General features: G+C 50.4%; 1 protein-coding gene across 4 annotated transcripts in view; it reads right to left on the bottom strand.

The window, feature by feature from the left end:
- Window positions 1–21,793, bottom strand: part of LOC119973913 (inter-alpha-trypsin inhibitor heavy chain H3-like) — a 111,033-nt gene that overhangs the window by 23,708 nt on the left and 65,532 nt on the right. For 3 of the 4 annotated variants that reach the window (XM_038812527.1, XM_038812526.1, XM_038812529.1), the window contains 2 exons: window positions 18,969–19,058; window positions 14,284–14,373 (listed from right to left, as the gene is read on the bottom strand). The exons of the other annotated variant lie outside the window; for it this stretch is intronic. In XM_038812527.1, coding sequence (XP_038668455.1) covers window positions 14,284–14,373; window positions 18,969–19,058 — 180 coding nt within the window. The remainder of the gene's footprint in view (window positions 1–14,283; window positions 14,374–18,968; window positions 19,059–21,793) is intronic. 4 annotated transcript variants of the gene reach the window in all.

Genomic DNA, 21,793 nt, shown 5'->3' with positions numbered 1-21,793 from the left:
AAGGTGGTGGTGAGCTGCTTTCTTGAACTGCTGCAGTCCCCGAGGTATAGGTACACCTACACTGCTGTTAGCGAGGGTGTTCCAGGATTTCGACCCAGTGACAGTGAAGGATTTGGGATATAGTTCCAAGTCAGAATGATGAGTGTCTTGGAGGGGAACCTCCAGATGGTGGGGTTCCCAGGTAGCATCTTCCCTTGTCCTTCTAGATTAGAGCAGTCATGGGTTTGGAAGGTGTTGCCTAAGGAGCCCTGGTGAATTACTGCAGTGCATCTTGTAGATGGTACACGCAGCTGACATTGTTCATCAGTGATGGAGGGATTGATTGTTTGTGGAAGGGGTACCAATCAAGTGGGCTGCTTTGGCCTGGATGGTGTTGAACTTCTTCAGTGTTGTTGGGAGCTTCATTGGAGAGTATTCCATTTTACTTCAGACTTCTGCCTTGCAGATGGTGGATAGGTTTTGGGACTCAGGAGGTGAGTTATTCGTTGCAAGATTCCTAGCCTCTGCCCTGCTCTTATAGCCACAATATTTGTATGCCGAGCCCAGTTCAGTTTCTGGTAAATGGTAACCCCCAGGATGTTGATAGTGGGAGATTCAGCGAATGTAATGTCATTGAATGTCAATGATCCACTTTCCTGTTAAGTCACCAATCAAGTACCTGCTTGACTAAATACAAATGAACCAAAATACCTTCCCTTAGCCAGTGGCGAAGAGCAAAAATGAGGTTTGTGTTGTGAACAGAGAATGAAGGAAACATTTCCCCATCACACAACAATTCATAACCAGCTGGTATTAAAAAATAGACTGGCCTAATTAATGAATTTTCTTAGTTGTGTTTTTTTTCTGACCTCCCTGTACTCCATGCAGCTAACAATGTGATTGAGAACATTGTCATTTTTAATGTATTTATTAAATCTTTACAAAACTAACTAAATTTACAGAAACTTGTGCCAAAATACTTTCTTCCTCTCTTCCACCAACATTACCCATGTTCTTTTGAAATACTCCTGCTCACTCTTTCCTTCTCCTGAACCTTCGCTGTGAACAAGGGTTCGGGAGAGGAGAAGCGAGGCAAGAGCAGCTTTGACAGTTGTGGATGTGGATGACGAAGTGGATTTTAGCAGCCCCAGATAGGCACTTCTGCACCACTGGGACTTGCACTCAGTGAACTTCCCGCTCCATGAATCGTCCTCTCGTTGTTTCCCTCTTCCGGACTGGTCTTCCCATTCAAGGTCCAGATCCGATCCACAACATCAAAGCGAAAGCTTTGGATCGGATCTGGACCTTGAATGGGAAGACCAGTCCAGAAGAGGGAAACAACGAGAGGACGATTCAGGGAGCGGGATGTTCACTGAGAGAGTGGGTTGGGGAGGGGCAGAGGCTGCAACTCGGAGGCCAGGGAGCAGGAGAGGCCACAACGTGCAGATTGAGGAGCAGGGAGAGGCCACGACTCGGAGGTTGGGGAGAGGCTGCAACTTAGAGGTTCAGGAGAAGGAAAGACCACAATTTGGGGAAGGGGGAGAGGCTGCACCAAGATGGCGCCAGTTGGGTCACACAGGACAAAACATTAAAATGAATCTCATAATGCTCAACAAAATTACAGGCCCCATTAACATACTAATGTTAAAGTGAAACAATGTTAAATGGCCATTAAACATTAAACAAAGACAAACCGTAAATCTTTTCTGAGAGTTATGAAATATTTATTTAAATGTCTGCCACTATTTCTCTACTAACCTGCCAGTTAAGCTATTTTCCCAGTTCACCTTTGCCAACTCTGTCCTCACACTCTTGTAATTGCCTTTATTTATGTTTAAGATACTACTCTTAGACATACACTTCTCACCCACCTCAAATGTTATGATCACTGCTACCTAGACCAGTGTTTTTCAAACTTTTTGTCCCTGAACCCACATTTGCCAGATGGCCGGCCTTCGGGACCCATGACGGCGAACCTTCAGGATCCACACCAGCTGCCCTTCAGGACCCACGCCACTTTCATGATAAATTATTGATGTATTGATTCACTGATTTATTGCTTCACTGATGTATTTGGTGCCTCTTAAGAATTGATGCAATACATTTCTTAATTCAGTGCATAGGCAGGGAATGGAATATCCACAAGGCCAATGTGGAAAGATAGTCAGTGTTTCAGATAATGAAAAGGAATTGATATGTTTGCCGGAATATAACATTGCTTCATGAAATGTTGCATAAAAGCCTCTTGTAATAAATAAACCATTGTTCTTCAATACATTTAGCAATGAAAATGTATCAAAGCCTTAGCAACAGCAACCTTTAGTAATGAAAATGTGAGTTTGGGTGTTGAAGATGGATGTTGGTTGTGTTGAGGTCGCAGTGTAGAAAACTGAACATTTGGAATCATTTCGAGTTGGATGTGGGAGATTTGGACTTGCTATTCCCGAGAGCGATGGCATATAAAAATTACAGTGCTCGAGCAGAGATATGGGAAATGGCAAATTGGTATTCAGTGCCAGCATGATGCGTGCACTTAGGCACTTAGACTGTGAAGGAAGCACGGCAGCAGGCATTAGAGATTGTTAATGGGTTAGATACAACGTGCCCATATGGTGCAGATCGTAGATTTCAAGAACGTGGGTATTTTGTATGTGAGGCTTTAGAGGATTGGCCGAGGAAATTTCAGCAGTTAAGATCCACATTGAGTTTCTCTGATCATAGCAAGGATGGTAAGCTGCAGTGATTTACCAGCTTCCATATTTGCGGATGCTAATGATGCACATAATAGCTTCAACAATGTGACACAGCTATGATAGATCAGATGATTCGGATGAATGAGATGTACAACAGGGCCATATTTGAGGCAGTATTTGCTTTAAATTGGGTGTTGACATTTTACTTGTGTGTGCGGGAATTGAGATGTGCTAAGGGTATTAGTTAGTGATAGAGATTATGAGAGGAGTTTCTGTGGTAGTAAATTCGGAAATCTGGTATTGGGGGTGTGAGCTAGAGATAGGCTCGTAGAGGTTTGTGGACACAGTTGCTATGGTGGCGGCTGTGAATTTTGGTGAATTGGGCTAATAGTTGCAATGAAAGTTTAAATTTAAAGTTTGTAGGTTTATTCATTGTGGTGGTATGATTAACATAGCTGCCTGCCATTGGTGCAGAACACCGGCTTACCATTGGCCCTGGTCGGTCATGTGCCTCTCGACCGATTGGTTGAGACCAGTCATGTGACGGCTCCCCGATTGGTCGAGAGGCTGAGCTAACCCCGCCTCCAGGGCGAGGTATAAATACCCAGTACGCCCGGCGGTCGTCCATTTACTGTAGTCGACCGCAGGGCTAACATCTAGCTTATTAAAGCCTAACTTTTGTACAGCAACTCGTCTCACGTTCGATTGATGGTTCATCATTCATATAAGGAGATAGCAGTATGGTAGGATTTGGTGTAGGTTTATATGATAGTATTGTTAACAGTTGTAACATTGAGTTCTGACTGTAGTTGTCAAGGTTAGTTGGTGATTAGCAATTACGATATTCAGTTGAAATTGTGGTTGTGACTAGTTAGAGCTCATTGGTAGTTATAAATAGGCAAAGTTTCAATAGTTTGGATTTGGTTTAGTTTTCGGGTGTGTGGTGTGAGTTAATTAGAGTTTTGTTTTAGAGAGTTTTGGATAAAAAGGAAATGAAAATGTATCAAAGCCTTAGCAACAGCAAGGTTAATGCAAGCACCTGGGGCGGGATTCTCCAGTAATGGGGCTATGTCCCCACGCTGTAATGAAAAGCGGCGCTAACCACTGCGGTGTCAACGGTCCCCGATAATGGGGAATGCTCCCCTTCCCTGGGGGGCTAGGTCTGTGCCAGAGTGGTCCCCGCAGCTCCAGCCGGCATGGAACTATGGGCGCTATGGCCAGCGTATTTCCGCGCATGCGCGCAATGTCCGGAGTGATTCCGCACATGCGTGGGGGGGTTCCTTTCTCTGGCGCGGTCCCCTGGCAATATGTTGGAGCCCTACAGCGGCCTGGCGTGGAGGAACATAGGCCCCCACTGAACCAGCACACCCGCTGACTGGTAGGTCCCGATCACGGCCAGGCCACCGTGGGACCCCCGATCACGGCCAGGCCACCGTGGGGCCACCGTGGGGCCACCGTGGCCCCCCCCCCCCCCCCGGTGTTGGATTCCAGGTCCCGCCATGGCCCATATCTTTTTAAGATTGGCGCACATGGTGGGCGCACGTAGACAATTAATTAATTTGAGGGACATTAATAAATCTTAGGTCATGACCAATGTTAAATAACAAATAATTTTCTAAGTGACAGACATCTATTTGAACAAATCAAGAGGTTCCAGCTGAGAATTAGAAGTCAATGTGAGTAAATGAGGGATTAGGCCATAGATATGGATTCCTTTAAAAGTAAGACCTCGTGGTTGAGGTTTTGTTCTTGAATTCCTGCCTTCCTGAATTCTTGAATGATCTAGTTCTTAACTTTTCTTATGCTTTTATGTTTAACGCTTTTCGTTACGTTCTGACCAGTTTATGTATTATTTGACCTAAGGTTTGATTTAGTTCTTATGCAAGTGTAATAAAGTGAATAATTAGTGTTAAAGTTGGATTTTTAGACACCTCAATGAACCGGACCTTGGCTCTTATTTAAAGATAAAATAAGAGATTGTTTAATTCACTTTCCCAGTCTATCCTGAGTCAAGACAGTGTTTAGGACACTAAAGCTTTCTTGCCCAAGGCAAGGGAGGGAAGGAAAGCCATCTACGTTTCCTGTTCATAATCACTATGTAATAGCCCCTGATGCATTGAATTTATGCCAGCATTGAGTGAGGACAGGATCAGACATGCAGATCTGTGATCGATGTCCTCCTATCTATGAAAATTCACCATCCAGTGCCACACATGAGAGATACTGGAGGTATTCACCTTAATGAATCATTAATCCTTGGGGGAAAGACATTTTGTATAAGTTCAATGAATGGCCTATTTTCACTGGATTCACTCTGTCTTGAGCATCTATTATTTACATAATCTCTTGTAAAATCCAGGAATAAAAGTAATAGACGACGATTCCCATGAAGCAGAGGAGCAGCCGCAGCTTCTTGCTGGGTATTTTCTCCTTCGAGGATTTTGCCACCTCGCCCTATGTTTCTGACTCCAGCAATTCCGACGGGCAATATACACTGGTCATGCCGTGAAGGGACGGCGCAATCTCTGTGCACAAGTTCTCCGTGTATTGATGAAAATGGTGCCGTTGGTGGTTGAACATAACGTTTTCAATTGCATGGCCTCCTCAGGGTGGCCAGGGTGAGTACACAACCCTGTGCCCCTGGCATCAACCCCATCGCACAGACCCGCAACCCCCACCCGGAGGGCAGCAGAACACCCACCCAGCACCACATGCAGGCACCCATACCGGCTGTCATGGCCCAGTGCCCTGGCCACTGAAGCCATCAGCTACTCACCACCTGGGCTGCATGTATCGGACTGTCTAACACTGTGCTTTTTCTATTTGCCCCCCTTATCCAGGATAAGGCCGCACACAATCACCGAGCGGAAGAAGGCTGGAGGAGGGCCCCGGCCCCTCACCGCAGCAGAACGGTGGGCACAGGACGTGGTTGGTGGGCCCGAAGAAAGGGCAGTCACTGGGACGGAGGTCGGCCTTGGGCGAAGATGTGAGACCCCGCTGAGTTGGAGTTCCCCATGGCACTTGTTCCCCGCACATCCACACCCCACATCCCCGCTCCACCACAACTACCACCCCTACCTCCCTCCCCCATCACCAACACCTCCCCACCCTCCCGGCTCGCAATGCAATCATGCGTCTTGCCGTCTGTCTTGCAATGGGGCTGCCCTTCCGGTGACCCCAATCCCAGCCGCAGCCAGAACCCTGTTTGTCGACCAGTGACGAAGACGAGATTGACATAGACAGGAGCTCTCAACCCGCATCCTGAGATACCCCGGAGCCCGAGTCCGGGGATGACACTGACTTCCCATCACCTGTCTCCAACACTCTCCACTATCCCAGAGACATTCAACTTGGTTGGGCATTTTAGTGAAGAGGCTCCTGGGGCACAATCTGCTGCACACCACACACATGCTCTGGTACAGCAGGTGGAGAGAAGAACCACCAGTGGTGGATAGTCAGAGAGCGGGTCGACCCCAGGGACTAGCTGCCGTGCAGACGAGCCAGAAACTGAATGAGGGGTTGTTGGCGGCCACCCAGCACCTGTAGGTGCAGTTGGAGGACTCCAACTGAGTGCAGGAGCAGGACGTGCCACCCAGGCTAACACCACTCAGGTGGCATCCATGGAGGAGGTCTTGGGGCAAAGGTTTTGACCGTGGGTCAGGATGTCCAAGACCTGGGGCAATCTGTGCAGACGGTGGCCGAAGCCCAGAACAGGGCTGCCCTCTCACAGACAGCCATGTGCCAGAGCCACCTGGACATTGCAGTGGCACTCCTGAGCGTGGCCCAGTCACAGTGGACTATGGCTGAGAGTGTTGGCTGCATTGTCCAGGAGCTGGTCATTGTGGCACAGTCCCAGAGGAACATGGCGCAGTCACTGGCTGATGTGACACAGACCCAGGAGGTGATGGCACAGTCACAGCGTGATGTGGCGCATTCCCAAATGGAGGTGTTCCACTCCCTGTGCTCTATGGCCTCTCGCATGCAGACCCTGGTCAAGACAAGATCGGGTTTCCAGGACTGGCAGCGTCAGGTGGCGCGGGAGCCTCATGGAGTAGCCCGGGGGCCACCGGGCACCCCGAGGGAGGAGGATGTAATGGGGCCCATGCCAGTGACTCCCGCAGGGTAAGTGCCTGAAAACTGCATTGCCTCGGACTACCCGCCCATCCCCCCTGTCTTTAGTGCATCACAGGTGTGGGGGGGGGGGGGTGGGTTGGAGGTGTGATGTGGTGTCTATGACCCTGACCAGTCCCACCCTCATCGGTGACCCTGGATGCGATTAGAGCCTTGGTGCATATCATAGAATTCATAGAATTTACAGTGCAGAAGGAGGCCATTCGGCCCATCGAGTCTGCACCGGCTGTTGGAAAGAGCACCCTACCCACGGTCAACACCTCCACCCGATCCCCATAACCCAGTAACCCCACCCAATACTAAGGGCAATTTTGGACACTAAGGGCAATTTATCATGGCCAATCTACTTAACCTGCACATCTTTGGACTGTGGGAGGAAACCGGAGCACCCGGAGGAAACCTACGCACACACGGGGAGGATGTGCAAACTCCGCACAGACAGTGACCCAAGCCGGAATCGAACCTGGGACCCTGGAGCTGTGAAGCAATTATGCTATCCACAATGCTACCGTGCTGCCATATGTTGTGCAACATTCCATGTCCTGCCCATCCTTGTCCTCTCCACATCCTCCTCGTCGGAGGAGAACTGACATACATCCTCCTCCTCCAGCATGTCGCCCCTTTGTGGAGGACACAGCAGGCCACCACGATCATAGATTATCATTGAATTTACAGTACAGAAGGAGGCCTTTCGGCCCATCGAGTCTGCACCAGCTCTTGGAAAGAGCACCCTACCCAAGGTCAACACCTCCACCCTATCCCCATAACCCAGTAACTCCACCCAACACTAAGGGCAATTTTGGACACTAAGGGCAATTTATCATGGCCAATCCACCTAACCTGCACATCTTTGGACTGTGGGGGTAAACCGGAGCGCCCGGAGGAAACCCACGCACACACGGGGAGGATGTGCAGACTCTGCACAGACACTGACCCAAGCCGGAATCAAACCTGGGACCCTGGAGCTGTGAAGCAATTGTGCTATCCACAATGCTACCGCACTGCACGATGTGGGAGACCCTCCCAGCACAATACTGGAGGGCCCCTACAGAGCGGTCCAGGCACCTGAACCGTATCTTTAAGATGCCAAAGCACTGCTTGATCACACCCATGGTTGTGACATGGCTGTCGCTGTCGTGAGTCTCCATGTTCGTGTGTGGCCTCTGGATCGGTGTCATCAGCCATGACCGCAGTGCGTACCTCCTGTCGCCCAGCAGCCAACCTCCCCGCCAGGATCAGCAAGTGTGCCAGGATGAAGGCGTTGTGCACACTACCCTGGTATCGGCTGCAGACATGCATGCTGACAGTCACACACCAGCTACACATCCTTCAAGTAGAATCACTTTCAGTTTGGGCAGAGCGGCCTGTCATCTGCAGGTGCACATAGGGCGACATACATCCTGTCGATCACCCCCTGGACCCAGAGCATTTCAGCGATGGCAGCGAACCTTGCTGCCTGGGTATCCTGGTGGGCTCAGTCCACATTGAAATGGATGTATTGTGCCAACTGGGCATATAGGGCCTCCGTGATAGCGCAGATGCATCTGTGCACTGAGCTCTGAATTCTTGAGAGGTCCCCACTTGTCGTCTGGAAGGACTCCGTGGTGTAAATATTCAGTGCGACTGTCACCTTGACAGCCACCATGGGCGGGTGTCCTCCCCCATTGCCTGGTGCACCATGATGTGGCAGATATGTTGCACTGTCCCCCTGCTCACCTGAGTCTTTGACGGCATGCCCGATCCAGCTGTTCCTCGAATGACAGGCACTGCCAGTACACATGAGGCCTCATGCGGTGTCTCTTTCCCACCTCACCCTGCACCTCGGCCTGTTGGGCGGCTGGCTCTACATCTTCACTGGCTGCCTCCTATTCCTTTGGGCACACTCTGCTTCTGCATGGTCCTCCTCGAGCAACTCCAGCTCATAGAGCTGCAGTGCATCTCCCAGGGCTGGAACATCTCCGAGGCCCCTGACAATACCAGGTCAGGCCCGCTAATGATATGCAAACTGCATTTACTGCACGTGCGGAGCAAAACGCATTGACTCCGCTGTCAAGGCACCGGAGAATTGCGGTTTGGCATGTCCCCGGCCCCCGCCACGATTCCGGTGTCAAGACCCCCACCCCAAGAGTCAACGGCTAGCGGCACTCAGCCCCCCCCCCCCCCCCAAAGCACAATACTACGCCCGTGCCCTGGCTCACCCTGGTTCCCAGCAGTAGTGCCCACGCCTGCCCCTCACCGTAGACATGCCTCTCTTGATGCATCAAGTGAACAGCCCACGATGCCCTCTCTTTGTCCCCACAGGAGAAGTTGGTACATAACAGACGGGAAAGAGCCCAGATGGGCAGCCGAATGCTGGACATAAAAGTCTTCACCCCCTAAGTGGAACGGGCCCTGGTGATTGCAGGGATGACCGAGGATAGAGCGGTCACTGACAGTGAAGTTGGCCTGTGCTTCAGAGATGAGGATCCACTGCCCCTCTACCAGACGACCTGTCTCAAGTGAGTCATTCATGTCATTCCCTGCCACTGACCACATGCAAATTCTCTCGCACAACTCCATCAGAAGGTACCTCCGATATGGGAGTGCCACCCCATCTCCTCACAACCCCCCCCCCCCCCCCCATCCCTGCCAAAGGTTACGGACACGGAGGCCAATACTGCTAGGGTGGGGACCGCAGTGGAAAGCCTGCAACAAAGTCAGCATTATGAGTGGTGATGTCCAGCGCGATGCTCAGTCAGTGACGACCATGGCTGAGCGCCTTGACAGTATGTCCCAGTAGCTGGGGAACGTGTCCCAGATGCAGGTGGACATTGCCGAGGCACTCCAAAGTGTGCCCAGCCACAGAGGAACATTGCTCAGGACGCCTGGACCATGGTTCACACAATGGGGAGGCAGCAGGGCCGGATGACGCAGGGACCTCTGGAGCTCACTCCAGCTGCCCCGCAGGGCCCTATGGACACCGTCCAGGAGGAGGAAGCAACGGAGGCCAACCCGGAGCTTCCAACAGGGAGACAACTGCGGTCTCCATCTCTCCCGAGTCCCCTCTCCTGACAACTGCACATCTTGAGAGCAGCAGACCAAAGAGGTGGCCTGGCACGCAGGCCCCAGGCCCTCCAGAGGACGTCCACTAGAGGCATCAAAGTCCACAGGGCGCATAGACCAGCAGTCTGCCTCCACCTCTGATGTGCATCCTGGGGACACAGCTAAATGTAGCAGCAGAGCACGGAGGACTAAGAAGATTGGGGATCACTGAGTGGGCACTGGGAGTGAGGTGGTGGGGGGGGGGGGGGGGGGGGGTGGATGGTCACCATCGGTAGCTAAGGACCCTTCGGGTTTAGAACGCTCAGAATTAAAACACGTTATACCTGAGATATGTGAAGTCTCTGTCAGGTTCCACATTGCAGGCTGGCTTGCACCTCTACCCCCTGTTTCCCTCTGCTCTCCACCAACCCATGCACCCCGGCTCAGTGGTCCTATATCTGGAGCCCCCCCCCCGAGGCATACCATGTGCAGGTGATGGGTGTGCACGCGCTGTCAACAGAAAGACGGGAGTCAGACTATGGCACAGATTGAGGAGCACCAGAGCTTACCTCACAGCGGGTTATCATCACCTTCCTGCCTTGTGTAATGGCCCACTGATAGTGTCGACACAGGCCCATCACCCTGGATTGATGTTACACAGACACTGGGAGTGTGAAACAGGGTAGTCAGGTAGGGAGGAAGGAGGGGGATGGGGGAAGGAGGGTGAGGGGGATGGGGGAAGGATGGGGATGGGGAAAGAGGGGGATGAGGGAAGGAGGGGGATGGGGGAAGGAGGGGGATGGGGGAAGGAGGGGGATGAGGGAAGGAGGGGATGAGGGAAGGAGGGGGATGGGGGAAGGAGGGGGATGGGGGAAGGAGGGGGATCGGGGAAGGAGGGGGATCGGGGAAGGAGGGGGATCGGGGAAGGAGGGGGATGGGGGAAGGATGGGGATGGGGGAAGGAGGGGGATGGGGGAAGGAGGGTGAGGGGGGAAGGAGGGGGAGGGGGGAAGGAGGGTGAGGGGGATGGGGAAGGATGGGGAGAGGGAAGGAGGGGGATGGGGAAGGAGGGGGATGGGGGAAGGAGGGGGATGGGGAAGGAGGGGGATGGGGAAGGAGGGGGAGGGGGATGGAGGAAGGATGGGGATGGGGAAGGAGGGGGATGGGGAAGTAGGGGGATGGGGAAGGAGGGGGATGGGGGAAGGAGGGGGATGGGGAAGGAGGGGGTTCGGGCAGATTGAAGTGATCTGACACAGACACTGGGAGGGTGAAACAGGGTAGTCGGGGAGGGAGAAAGGAGGGTGATGAGGGAAGGAGGGCAGAAGGAGGAGGTTGGGGGAGGTTGAAATGATCTAACACAGATTGTGCAAGGGTGGAACTGGATAGTCGGGGGGAGGGAGGTTGATGGGGGGATGGGTGGGAGGGGAATGGGTGGGAGGGGAATGGGTGGGAAGGTATGGGTGTGAGATGGTGGACAGCGCCTCATCCTATGAGAAGCGGGCAAGGATGAGGACCTCCCTGCCCCTTCGGGCATACCGGACCCTCACTGCCTCACCGTCACTATCCTCCAGCATCCAGCACCTCCCGTGGCTCTTTCGCGGACTCATCGTCGAGCCCCCCCCCCCCCCGGGTCTGGCCCCTTCCTTGCCCTCCTCCAAAGACGAGGTCACATGTCCCTTCACCTCCAAATCCAGCACGACGCGCTGCTGTTGTGCCAAGTTATGGAGGGCACATCAGACCACCATAAAGCGGGCGACGCTCTGGGGGTGTACTGCAGTGCATCACCAAAGCAGTCAAGGCATGAGAAAAACATTTTGAGTAGCCTGATGCACTACTCAATGACAGCATGGGTAGCAACATGGGTCTTGTTTTATCGGGTCTCCACATTGGTCTCTGGCCTCCGTACTGGTGTCATTAGCCAGGACCTTAGTCTCATCACCCAAGAGCCAACCTGTCATCGAAGATGCTGGGGATCTCTGAGTGTCCCAGGATGTAGCTGTCGTAGATACTCCCAGGGAAGCATGCACAAACATGCATGATCGGAGGTGGTGGTTGAGCACGAGTTGAACATTCAGGGAGTGGATCCCCTTCCTATTAATTAAGGGCACTCACTGTTGCCCGGTGTGCGCAAGGTGACATGCATGCCATCTATTACCCCCTGGACCTAGGGCATCCCAGCGATGGTGGAGAATCCTGTTGCCTGGGCATCATGATGGGCTTGATTTAGCTCAAAGTTTATGTTGGCTGATGCCCAGGCATGTAGGGCATCCGTAACTTCACAGTGCGCTTGTAGGCTGTAGGCTGTGAAATGCCGCACAAGGTCCCGCTCGAGCCCTGGAATGAACACATAGCATAAAAATTCAGGACTGCAGTGACCTTCACGACCACCAGGAGCTGGTATTCTCCTCCTCCATGAGGCGGCAAGTCTGCAAAGGCATTTTGCAGGTGCCACACTGCCCCCTTGTTGAGATGGAGCATCCTGCAGCACATGGTGTCCAACATGTTCTCAAACAACTAACAACGACTATACACCTTGGGCCGTCATTGACCTCCCCCTCTGGGTCCCTCCCCGGCCTGATGGGCGGCCGGGTCCTTAGGGTGTGGGCAGGGTTCCTGCACATGGGCTTCTGCCTTGAGCCTGCATCAATGCTGCTGCCGCCGCCTTCTCCGCCGTCTGGACTGCCACCAGCACCATGAGGGCGGTTGCTACGTAGTTTACAATCCCATCCATAATGTAATATCTGTCAGGAATTGGAGAAGGTGAGAGACTGACAATCAGTTATGACTTCCACCCCGGGGCCCTCAAATCCCCCAAGCCTCCCCCACCCTTACGTGTCTTACCTTCTATCAGGGTGCATCCAACAAACTGGTTGTGCTGACCCCGCCCTGCACACGCACCCCGGATCACAACTGGTTCCATTGGACTTGGATCGCAGACCCCTGCCGGGAGCATTACGTGGACAGCACTCTGGTACGCTCCCCGATCCATGTACACTCACCTGTTGTGTTCTGTGATTCTGTCTAGCAATGAATCTACAGAACTGCTGGTGACTTAGCCAGAACTAGTATTTCTAATGTACACTTAGTAGAGTAACGATCAGATACAGACCAGGTTACCATAGAGTTACATTAGACTCTCCTTTTGCACGACTGTCCTCATGTACGCCTTCCAACCTTCTGGAGGTAGCCGGATGTCACCTGACTTATATCTGATGCCACCTGCTGGTGAAAGGTCACACTGCGAAGTACATGTAATGTTATCTACAGGCTTATCACTACATTCCTCTTCCTTAGGAGTTATTGATGTTAGTGTACAAGCATGATTACTATCTTTACTTTTTACGTTTGTAATATACAAAAACAATATAAACAGATTTAACTAGGGTGTCCATAAACATGATATGCCTGGTCGGTGTCTGTCCTTTCGCACAGTTCATTGCGCCTCCCTCATGGGATCGCCCTGTGATCATTTGAGCTATTACCAACCTTTTGAAAGCATGTCTGTTTAATGGACATACGTGCATCACCAGCTTCGTCTTTTTCCATTTCTTCCCACGACGCTATTTGCTGCTTTGTTGTATGTTCTCTGTTTCTTCTGTCAATCACAACATCAACATTTTCTCTTCTGTTTTTGTCAGTGGGATGCGCTAGCTCTCACTCTTCTCCTCTTCCTCTTTTTCTGTGTTTAGGTTATCTTGCAAATTCTTTACTTCTTGTGTTTGGGTTTGGCAATTCACGTTTCAGTGCTGGTCTGCACCCTGTGCATAGAAGTGTGCAGATCCTGAGTTGTGACCTATGGCGCCAGCTTGTCTTCAAGGGATTGTGCAGCCACACCCAATTCTGCCCCCTCATCTGGAGGTTGGAAGGCCTCGCTCCCTGTTGCCTGGGTGAAAGTGCCATCTATAACATCAAGTATTGTCCCTTCTTGGCTTGTTAGAGCAATGGTTAATATCTCCTCCTCACTATAATGACGATACAAACGCTGTCTGGCCCTGACGATCCAGGCGATGGATGATCCTGGTCTTGCTCTAGTATGTGTGTGTGATCCGAAAAGCTACATAGCGATATGGTCATCAGCTGTTCCTGCTCATCTTACGGTGGAGTAGCCTTGAAGATCAGAGAGTCGACTGCCGGAGCCACTTCAGAGGCCTGAATCAATTCACAATGTGCCTCTGGAGCGAGCTTCTCCAAGATTGGTACGATATAGTCTGTGATTAGCCTATGCAAGAGCTGTTCCTCTGAGGTATCAGTCACTGCGTTCTCACTTTCTATTTTAGAATGTGCCATCTCAGAGTTCTCTCCCTGCTCAGTATCCAGCATGGTCTGGGCATCTCTTGTGACCACCTCGTCATTCCCACCAAACCACCGGAGCAACACTTCTCGGACCCCTTCATTGAGCCCGCCATTGCTTCTGCAAAATAAATTTACGGACATTTCATATTAATATTCATCTGGCTCACCTTCCATGCTGTTGCTTGCTGCATCATATTCAAGGACAGCATATTCTAGGTGTTCATCACCCAAGTCAACAAGGTCTGCAATGATTCCTCCTGTAAAATACAACATTGCACACGGAATTATGTGTTCACGCAGAAGGCAGTCAATTTCAAAGTCAGCATCAAGTTTTGCCATCGAATTCTTATTTCGCATTCCATGCTGTGAAACATCCGGAGGACTGAAGAAATTAAAGGATGAGCAATTTGGTGCAATTTTCGGAACTTTTGCGAGGACCTCGACCCTTGTGCTTCGGCTTGGTTTTAATTGTTTTCAACGTGACATTTTTTTCCTTTCTTCCAGTTGATCTTGCAGCCTGTGCACGCCATAATTTCTAGTTCATCAAGGCATGAAGATTCAAGCTTGTCAGGCTGTGATTCCATCTGGTAAAGTTTCTTACAAAACTGTTGAAAGAATTGCCAGGTTTCTGGGTACACGTACAGAACACGCATCTCTCAAATGTTTCATTCTTTTTGGCAGAGCAATGTCGATCAACGTGCCCAATGATTTCATTGTATCTCTTGCTTTCCTCCTCATTGTCAAAGGAAAAGTATTATACAGTTCTATTGCTGGTGGACCCGGCACCATGAGCAGCAATGCAAATCGCCTTTCGTCAGGCCGTGCCTGCAGGCCAAGGGCCGAAACATAGAGCTTCAACTGCTGCTTGAAGACAGGCCAGTTTTTGTCTACATTACCTGATACTTGAAGCTGGTGGGGTGCTTTTAAACCTTTCATTTCAAACTTCAGTGTCTTTTACTGCATTGAGTCGCTGATGGTTGCAGTTCACCAGGTCAGTTCTTCAGCCGAATTTTAACTTTGTGCCTTCCGACGTGTGGTGATATGATTTGCACACCTGTCTGCCATTGGGGCAGAACACCGGCTTACCATTGGCCCTGGTCGGTCATGTGCCTCTCGACCGATTGGCCGAGAGGCTGAGTTAACCACGCCTCCATTAACGAGGTATAAATGGACAAACGCCCGGCGATCGTCCATTCCATTGTAGACGATCGCAGAGCTATGTTCTAGTCTATTAAAGCCTGACTTTTGTAAAGCACTCATCTCTCGTACAATTGATGGCACATCACGACGTTACCCTCAAGTCTCCAATCTGGTACCATGTTGTGTTCCGTGATTTTGCCTAGCAATGAATCTACAGAACTGCTGGTGACTTAACCAGAACTAGGATTCATTACTGTACACGTGACGATCCGATACAGACCAGGTTATATTAGAGTTACATTAGACTCTCCTGGAACTACCCTTATGCATGACTGTCCTCATGTATGCATTCCAAATGGACGGAATCATAGCGCTCCTGAAAGAGTTTGGAGCCTTCTCGGGCTACAAACTCAACATGAGCAAAAGTGAGATCTTCCCAGTACACCCGCAAGGTGGGGGGGCAGCACTAAAGGGGCTGCCGTTCAAACAAGCCCGAAATAAATTCCGCTACCTGGGGATCCAAATAGCCCATGACTGGAAAGGGATCCACAAATGGAACCTCACCAGCCTGACGGAGGAAGTTAAAAAGGACCTGCAAAGATGGAACACACTCCCGCTCTCCCTCGCGGGGAGAGTCCAGACGATCAAAATGAACGTACTGCCCAGGTTCCTTTTCTTGTTTAGATCCATTCCGATCTACATCCCCAAGGCCTTTTTCAAAGCGCTGGACAAACATATCATGGCGTTCATATGGGGGGGTAAAAATGCTAGGATCCCAAAGAAGGTCATACAAAAAACAAAATCCAGGGGGGGGCTAGCCCTCCCGAATCTACAATTCTACCACTGGGCGGCAACAGCCGAGCGAGTAAGGGGATGGATCCAGGAGCCAGAAGCCGAGTGGGTGCGTGCGGAGGAGGCCTCCTGCATGGGAACCTCCCTCCGGGCCCTCGCCACGGCAGCACTCCCATCCCCACCCAAAAAACACTCCACCAGCCCAGTGGTGACAGCCACCCTCCAATCCTGGAACCAACTGCGGCAGCAATTTGGCCTGTACAAAATGTCGGACAAGGCTCCCATCTGCAACAACCATAGGTTCAAACCAGCACTGACTGACGCCACCTTCAAAAGATGGAGGCAGGACGGGGGGACACTGACAGTCAGGGACCTATACACGGACGACAGGATCGCAACACTGGACGAACTGACAGAGAAATTTCAGCTAGCTGGGGGGAACGAGCTACGGTACCTGCAGCTCAAAAACTTCCTACGAAAGGAGACAAGGACGTACCCACAACCGCCACGACAGACACTACTGGAAGACCTACTGGACGCAAGTATCCTAGAGAAAGGGAACTGTAGTGACATGTATGACTGACTGGTAGATAGGGACGACACCGTACTGGACGCAACAAGAAGGAAATGGGAGGACGACCTGGGGATGGAGATAGGGTGGGGACTCTGGAGCGAAGCACTGCATAGGGTCAACTCCACCTCCACGTGCGCAAGGCTCAGCCTGATGCAACTAAAAGTGGTACATAGAGCCCACTTAACGAGAAACCGTATGAGTAGGTTCTTCCCGGAGGTGGAGGACAAATGTGAGCGGTGCCAGAGAGGCCCGGCCAACCACGCCCACATGTTCTGGTCTTGCCCCAGACTTGTGGAGTACTGGACAGCCTTCTTCGAGGCTATGTCCAAAGTGGTGGGGGTGAGGGTGGAGCCATGCCCGATAGTGGCGGTCTTCGGGGTTTCAGACCAGCCAGATCTATTCCTGGGGAGGAGGGCGGACGCCCTTGCCTTTGCCTCCCTGATTGCCCGCCGTAGAATCCTGTTTGGCTGGCGGTCAGCAGCACCACCCAGAGCTGCAGACTGGCTGTCCGACCTCTCGGAATCTCTCCAAATGGAGAAAATCAAATTCGCCATCCGAGGGTCGGACGACGGCTTCCACAGAACGTGGGAGCCATTCATGCAACTGTTCCGGGACCTGTTTGTGGCCAACGTACATGAGGAAGAATAGTCGGGTGGCCAAGAACCAGGGGAAAATGGACGGGAATCGGGGGAAGGTAGCCGGGGGGAGGGGGGGGGGGGGGGGGTGGCTACGGGCTCGGTATGGGGGTTTGATGGCAAGCCAAGGCCCAAAACCAAACTATAAATAAATGCCTATAAACATGTGCCTCGGCCATATTGGGGAATGTAAAATATGTATGCTGGCTAAAGGGGGCGGCCACAATTATTGTTATGAAGATGCTTACCTGTAAATATTCATGTTAAATTTTTGTGTTTTCCTTTTTTTTTTCTCTCTCTCTAATAACTTGTAATTTGTCATATATAAAATATGAAAACTCAATAAAAAAAATTTATTAAAAAAATGTATGCATTCCAATTTTCTGGAGGTAGCTGGATGCCACCTCACTTATATGTAATGACATCTGCTGATGGGAGGTCACACTGCTACATACATCGTTACCTACTAGTGGGAGGCCACACTGCCGAATACATGTAATATTATGAACAGGCATATCACTACATCCCTCTTCCTTAGGAGGTATTGATGTTAGTGTACAAGCATGATTATTATCTTTACTTTCTACATCTGTAACATGCATAAACAATATAAACAGATTTAATTAGGATGTCCATAAACATGATATGCCTGGTCGGTGTCTGTCCTTTCGCACAGCTCATTGCGCCTCCCTCATGTGATATCCCTGTGGTCATTTGAGCTATTACCAGCCTTTTGAAAGCATGTCTGTTTAATGGCCACACGTGCGTCAACAGCTTTGTCTTTTTCCATTTCTTCCCATGACGCTATTTGCTGCTTTGTTGTATGTTCTCTGTTTCTTCTGTCTCTGGCTTGTCATCACAATATGAACATTTTCTCTTCTGTTTCTGTCAGTGGGATGCGCTAGCTCTCTCACTTTTGTCTTCCTCTTTTTCTGTGTTTCAGTTATCTTGCGAATTCTTTTCTTCTTGTGTTTGGGTTTGACAATCCACGTTTTACTGCTGGTCTGCACCCTGTGCATAGAAGTGTGCAGATCCTGAGTTGTGACCTATGGCGCCAGCTTGTCTTCAAGGGATTGTGCAGCCACACCCAATTCTGCCCCCTCATCTGGAGGTTGGAAGGCCTCGCTCTCTGTTGCCTGGGTGAAAGTGCCATCTATAACATCAAGTATTGTCCCTTCTTGGCTTGTTAGAGCAATGATTAATAGCTCCTCCTCACTATAATGACGATACAAACGCTGTCTGGCCCTGACGATCCAGGCGATGGATGATCCTGGTCTTGCTCTAGTATGTGTGTGTGATCCGAAAAGCTACATAGCGATATGGTCATCAGCTGTTCCAGCTCATCTTACGGTGGAGTAGCCTTGAAGATCAGAGAGTCGACTGCCGGAGCCACTTCAGAGGCCTGAATCAATTCACAATGTGCCTCTGGAGCGAACTTCTCCAAGAATGGTACGATATAGTCTGTGAATAGCCTGTGCAAGAGCTGTTCCTCTGAGGTATCAGTCACTGCGTTCTCACTTTCTATTTTAGAATGTGCCATCTCAGAGTTCTCTCCCTGCTCAGTATCCAGCATGGTCTGGGCATCTCGTGACCACCTCGCCATTCCCACCAAACCACCGGAGCAACACTTCTCGGGCCCCTTCATTGAGCCCGCCATTGCTTCTGCAAAATAAATTTACGGACATTTCATATTAATATTCATCTGGCTCACCTTCCATGCTGTTGCTTGCTGCATCATATTCAAAGGTAGCATATTCTAGGTGTTCATCATCCAATTCAACATGGTCTGCAATGATTCCTCCTGTAAAATACAACATTGCACACGGAATTATGTGTTCACGCAGAAGGCAGTCAATTTCAAAGTCAGCATCAAGTTTTGCCGTCGAATTCATATTTCGCATTCCATGCTGTGAAACTTGCGGAGGACTGAAGAAATTAAAGGATGAGCAATTTGGTACAATTTTCGGAACTTTTGCGAGGACCTCGACCCTTGTGCTTCGGCTTGGTTTTAATTGTTTTCAACGTGACATTTTTTTCCTTTCTTCCAGTTGATCTTGCAGCCTGTGCACGCCATAATTTCTAGTTCATCAAGGCATGAAGATTCAAGCTTGTCAGGCTGTGATTCCATCTGGTAAAGTTTCTTACAAAACTGTTGAAAGAATCGCCAGGTTTCTGGGTACACGTACAGAACACGCATCTCTCAAATGTTTCATTCTTTTTGGCAGAGCAATGTCGATCAAAGTACCCAATGATTTCATTGTATCTCTTGTTCTCCTCTTCATTGTCAAAGGAAAAGTATTATACAGTTCTATTGCTTGTGGACCCGGCACCATGAGCAGCAATGCAAATCGCCTTTCATCAGGCCGTGCCTGCAGGCCAAGGGCCGAAACATAGAGCTTCAACTGCTGCTTGAAGACAGGCCAGTTTTCATCTACATTACCCGATACTTGAAGCTGGTGGAGTGCTTTTAAACCTTTCATTTCAAACTTCAGTGTCTTTTACTGCGTTGAGTCGCCGATGGTTGCAGTTCACCAGGTCAGTTCTTCAGCCGAATTTTAACTTTGTGTCTTCTGACGTTACCCTCAAATCTCCATCACTCTGGTACCATGTTGTGTTCCGTGATTTTGTCTAGCTATGAATCTACAGAACTGCTGGTGATTTAACCAGAACTAGGATTCATTACTGTACACGTGGTAGAATAACGATCAGATACAGACCAGGTTATATTAGAGTTACATTAGACTTTCCTGGAACTACCCTTATGCATGTCTGTCCTCATGTACGCTGTTGGAGGGCATTTTGAGATTCTGGACTATGATATAAATTATAGGTGGCCCTGTAACTATATTTGTGCTCCTATATTATTTTTGTATAGTTCTGATGAGACAAACGGTACTCATTGGCTTAGATGCCTGTTTAGAAGAAGCAATTTGTAGAAATAGATAGTCAATGCTTGTTAATATCAGAAAGGACACAAAATGGCTGTTAACTATTTTAGCAATACTAAAGACACAAACTGGATGAACTAGCCTCTTTCCTTTAACAATAAGTTACAAACTGTGTAAACTACCTCATGAGAACCTAGTGAGTATTTTAACAACCACTGATAACAGCTTCACAGAACAAGAAATGCTATGTGGCCCAAGGACCCCAGCTGTAGACAGGACATCATTATGTTTGTTTTGAATGACTTCTGTATGAAGTTAGGGGCAGGTAAGAGAACACCCACTTTAACCATATATGTGATAACTGGGATGCTAGGAAAATTGATTGACTGCATGAAATGAAGTGTGACGCGAATATAGTTGATTGATTGCATGTAAATGAGAATACATCTCATTCCGCCTCTTGAATCTGTATATTAACGCATGTGAGCCTTAGCTCAAGTGAGAAAGGGTGCTGTCAATAGGCTGCGGAGCCTCAGGCCTTTTGTCCCAGAATTCTGATACAATAAACTGCTTTTTTTAAACTTATACTCAGGCCTTCATGCGAATATTCGCCTTCAAACTTCTGGAGGTAGCCGGATGTCACATGACTTATATGTAATGCCATCTGCTGATGGGAGGTCACACTGCTGAGTACATGGTTACCTACTAGTGGGAGGCCACTCTGCCGAATACATGTAATATTATGAACAGGCATATCACCACATCACCCTCTGACCGCGGTGATATCTCCAGTGCTGAAGCCCAGCTCTTGGGTGTTTAATTGTTGGCTGCTGTGGTGTTGATGTCTCCAGATTCAGGCCACGTGTCCAGGCCTCATAGTTTGATTGGGATGCTAGGCAATAGCACTCACCTGCGACATGGCACGTGACCCATGAGATTCCACTCGAGAGCTGTGAAGTGCTAATATAACTAACATTGCCAATTCCCTATCAGCAATACCCTTCAGCTGTGCAACCAGAGACTGCTCACAGTCAGAGAGAGTTATAAGTGATCTCCACCATATTAGTGCAGGAGGTGTTCAGTGGGACAGACAGGCAGCAGCTGAAGTTGCCCCTGTTATGGATATACAGAATCCGGGGATGGCCTCTAGGACCCATGGGAACTGCCCCCCACCCCCCCCCCCCCGGTACATGGGCGACCCCACCCACCAATGGCTTCTAGACCCCAACCATGATGATATATGGGACGGGATTCTCTGACCCCCCGCCGGGTCGGAGAAATGCCGGGGGGGGGGGGGGGGGGGGCGGCGTGAATTCCGCCCCGCTGCTCCGATGCCAGCTGCCGAATTCTCCGGCGCTGGATTTTTGGCGGGGCGGGGATTACATTGCACCAGTCAGGGGCCGTTGGCAGCAGCCCCCCCCCGGCAATTCTCCGGGCCCCGGTGGGCCGAGTGGCCGCTTGTTTTCGACCAATTCTGCCGGCGTGAAATACACAAGGTCCAGGTCCATACCGGCGGGACCTGGCTCTGAGGGCGGCCTGCGGAGTCTTCGGGGGTGGGAGGGGCACAGGGGTATCCGGACCGAGGGGGCCCCCACAGTGGCCTGGCCCGCAATCGGGGCCCACCGATCTGTGGGCGGGCCTGTGCCAT

The sequence above is a fragment of the Scyliorhinus canicula genome, chromosome 11, assembly GCF_902713615.1.
Source record: "Scyliorhinus canicula chromosome 11, sScyCan1.1, whole genome shotgun sequence".
Lineage (NCBI taxonomy): Eukaryota > Metazoa > Chordata > Chondrichthyes > Carcharhiniformes > Scyliorhinidae > Scyliorhinus > Scyliorhinus canicula.
Note: the sequence above shows the minus strand (reverse complement) of the source record. Positions and strands in the feature narration are given on the sequence as shown.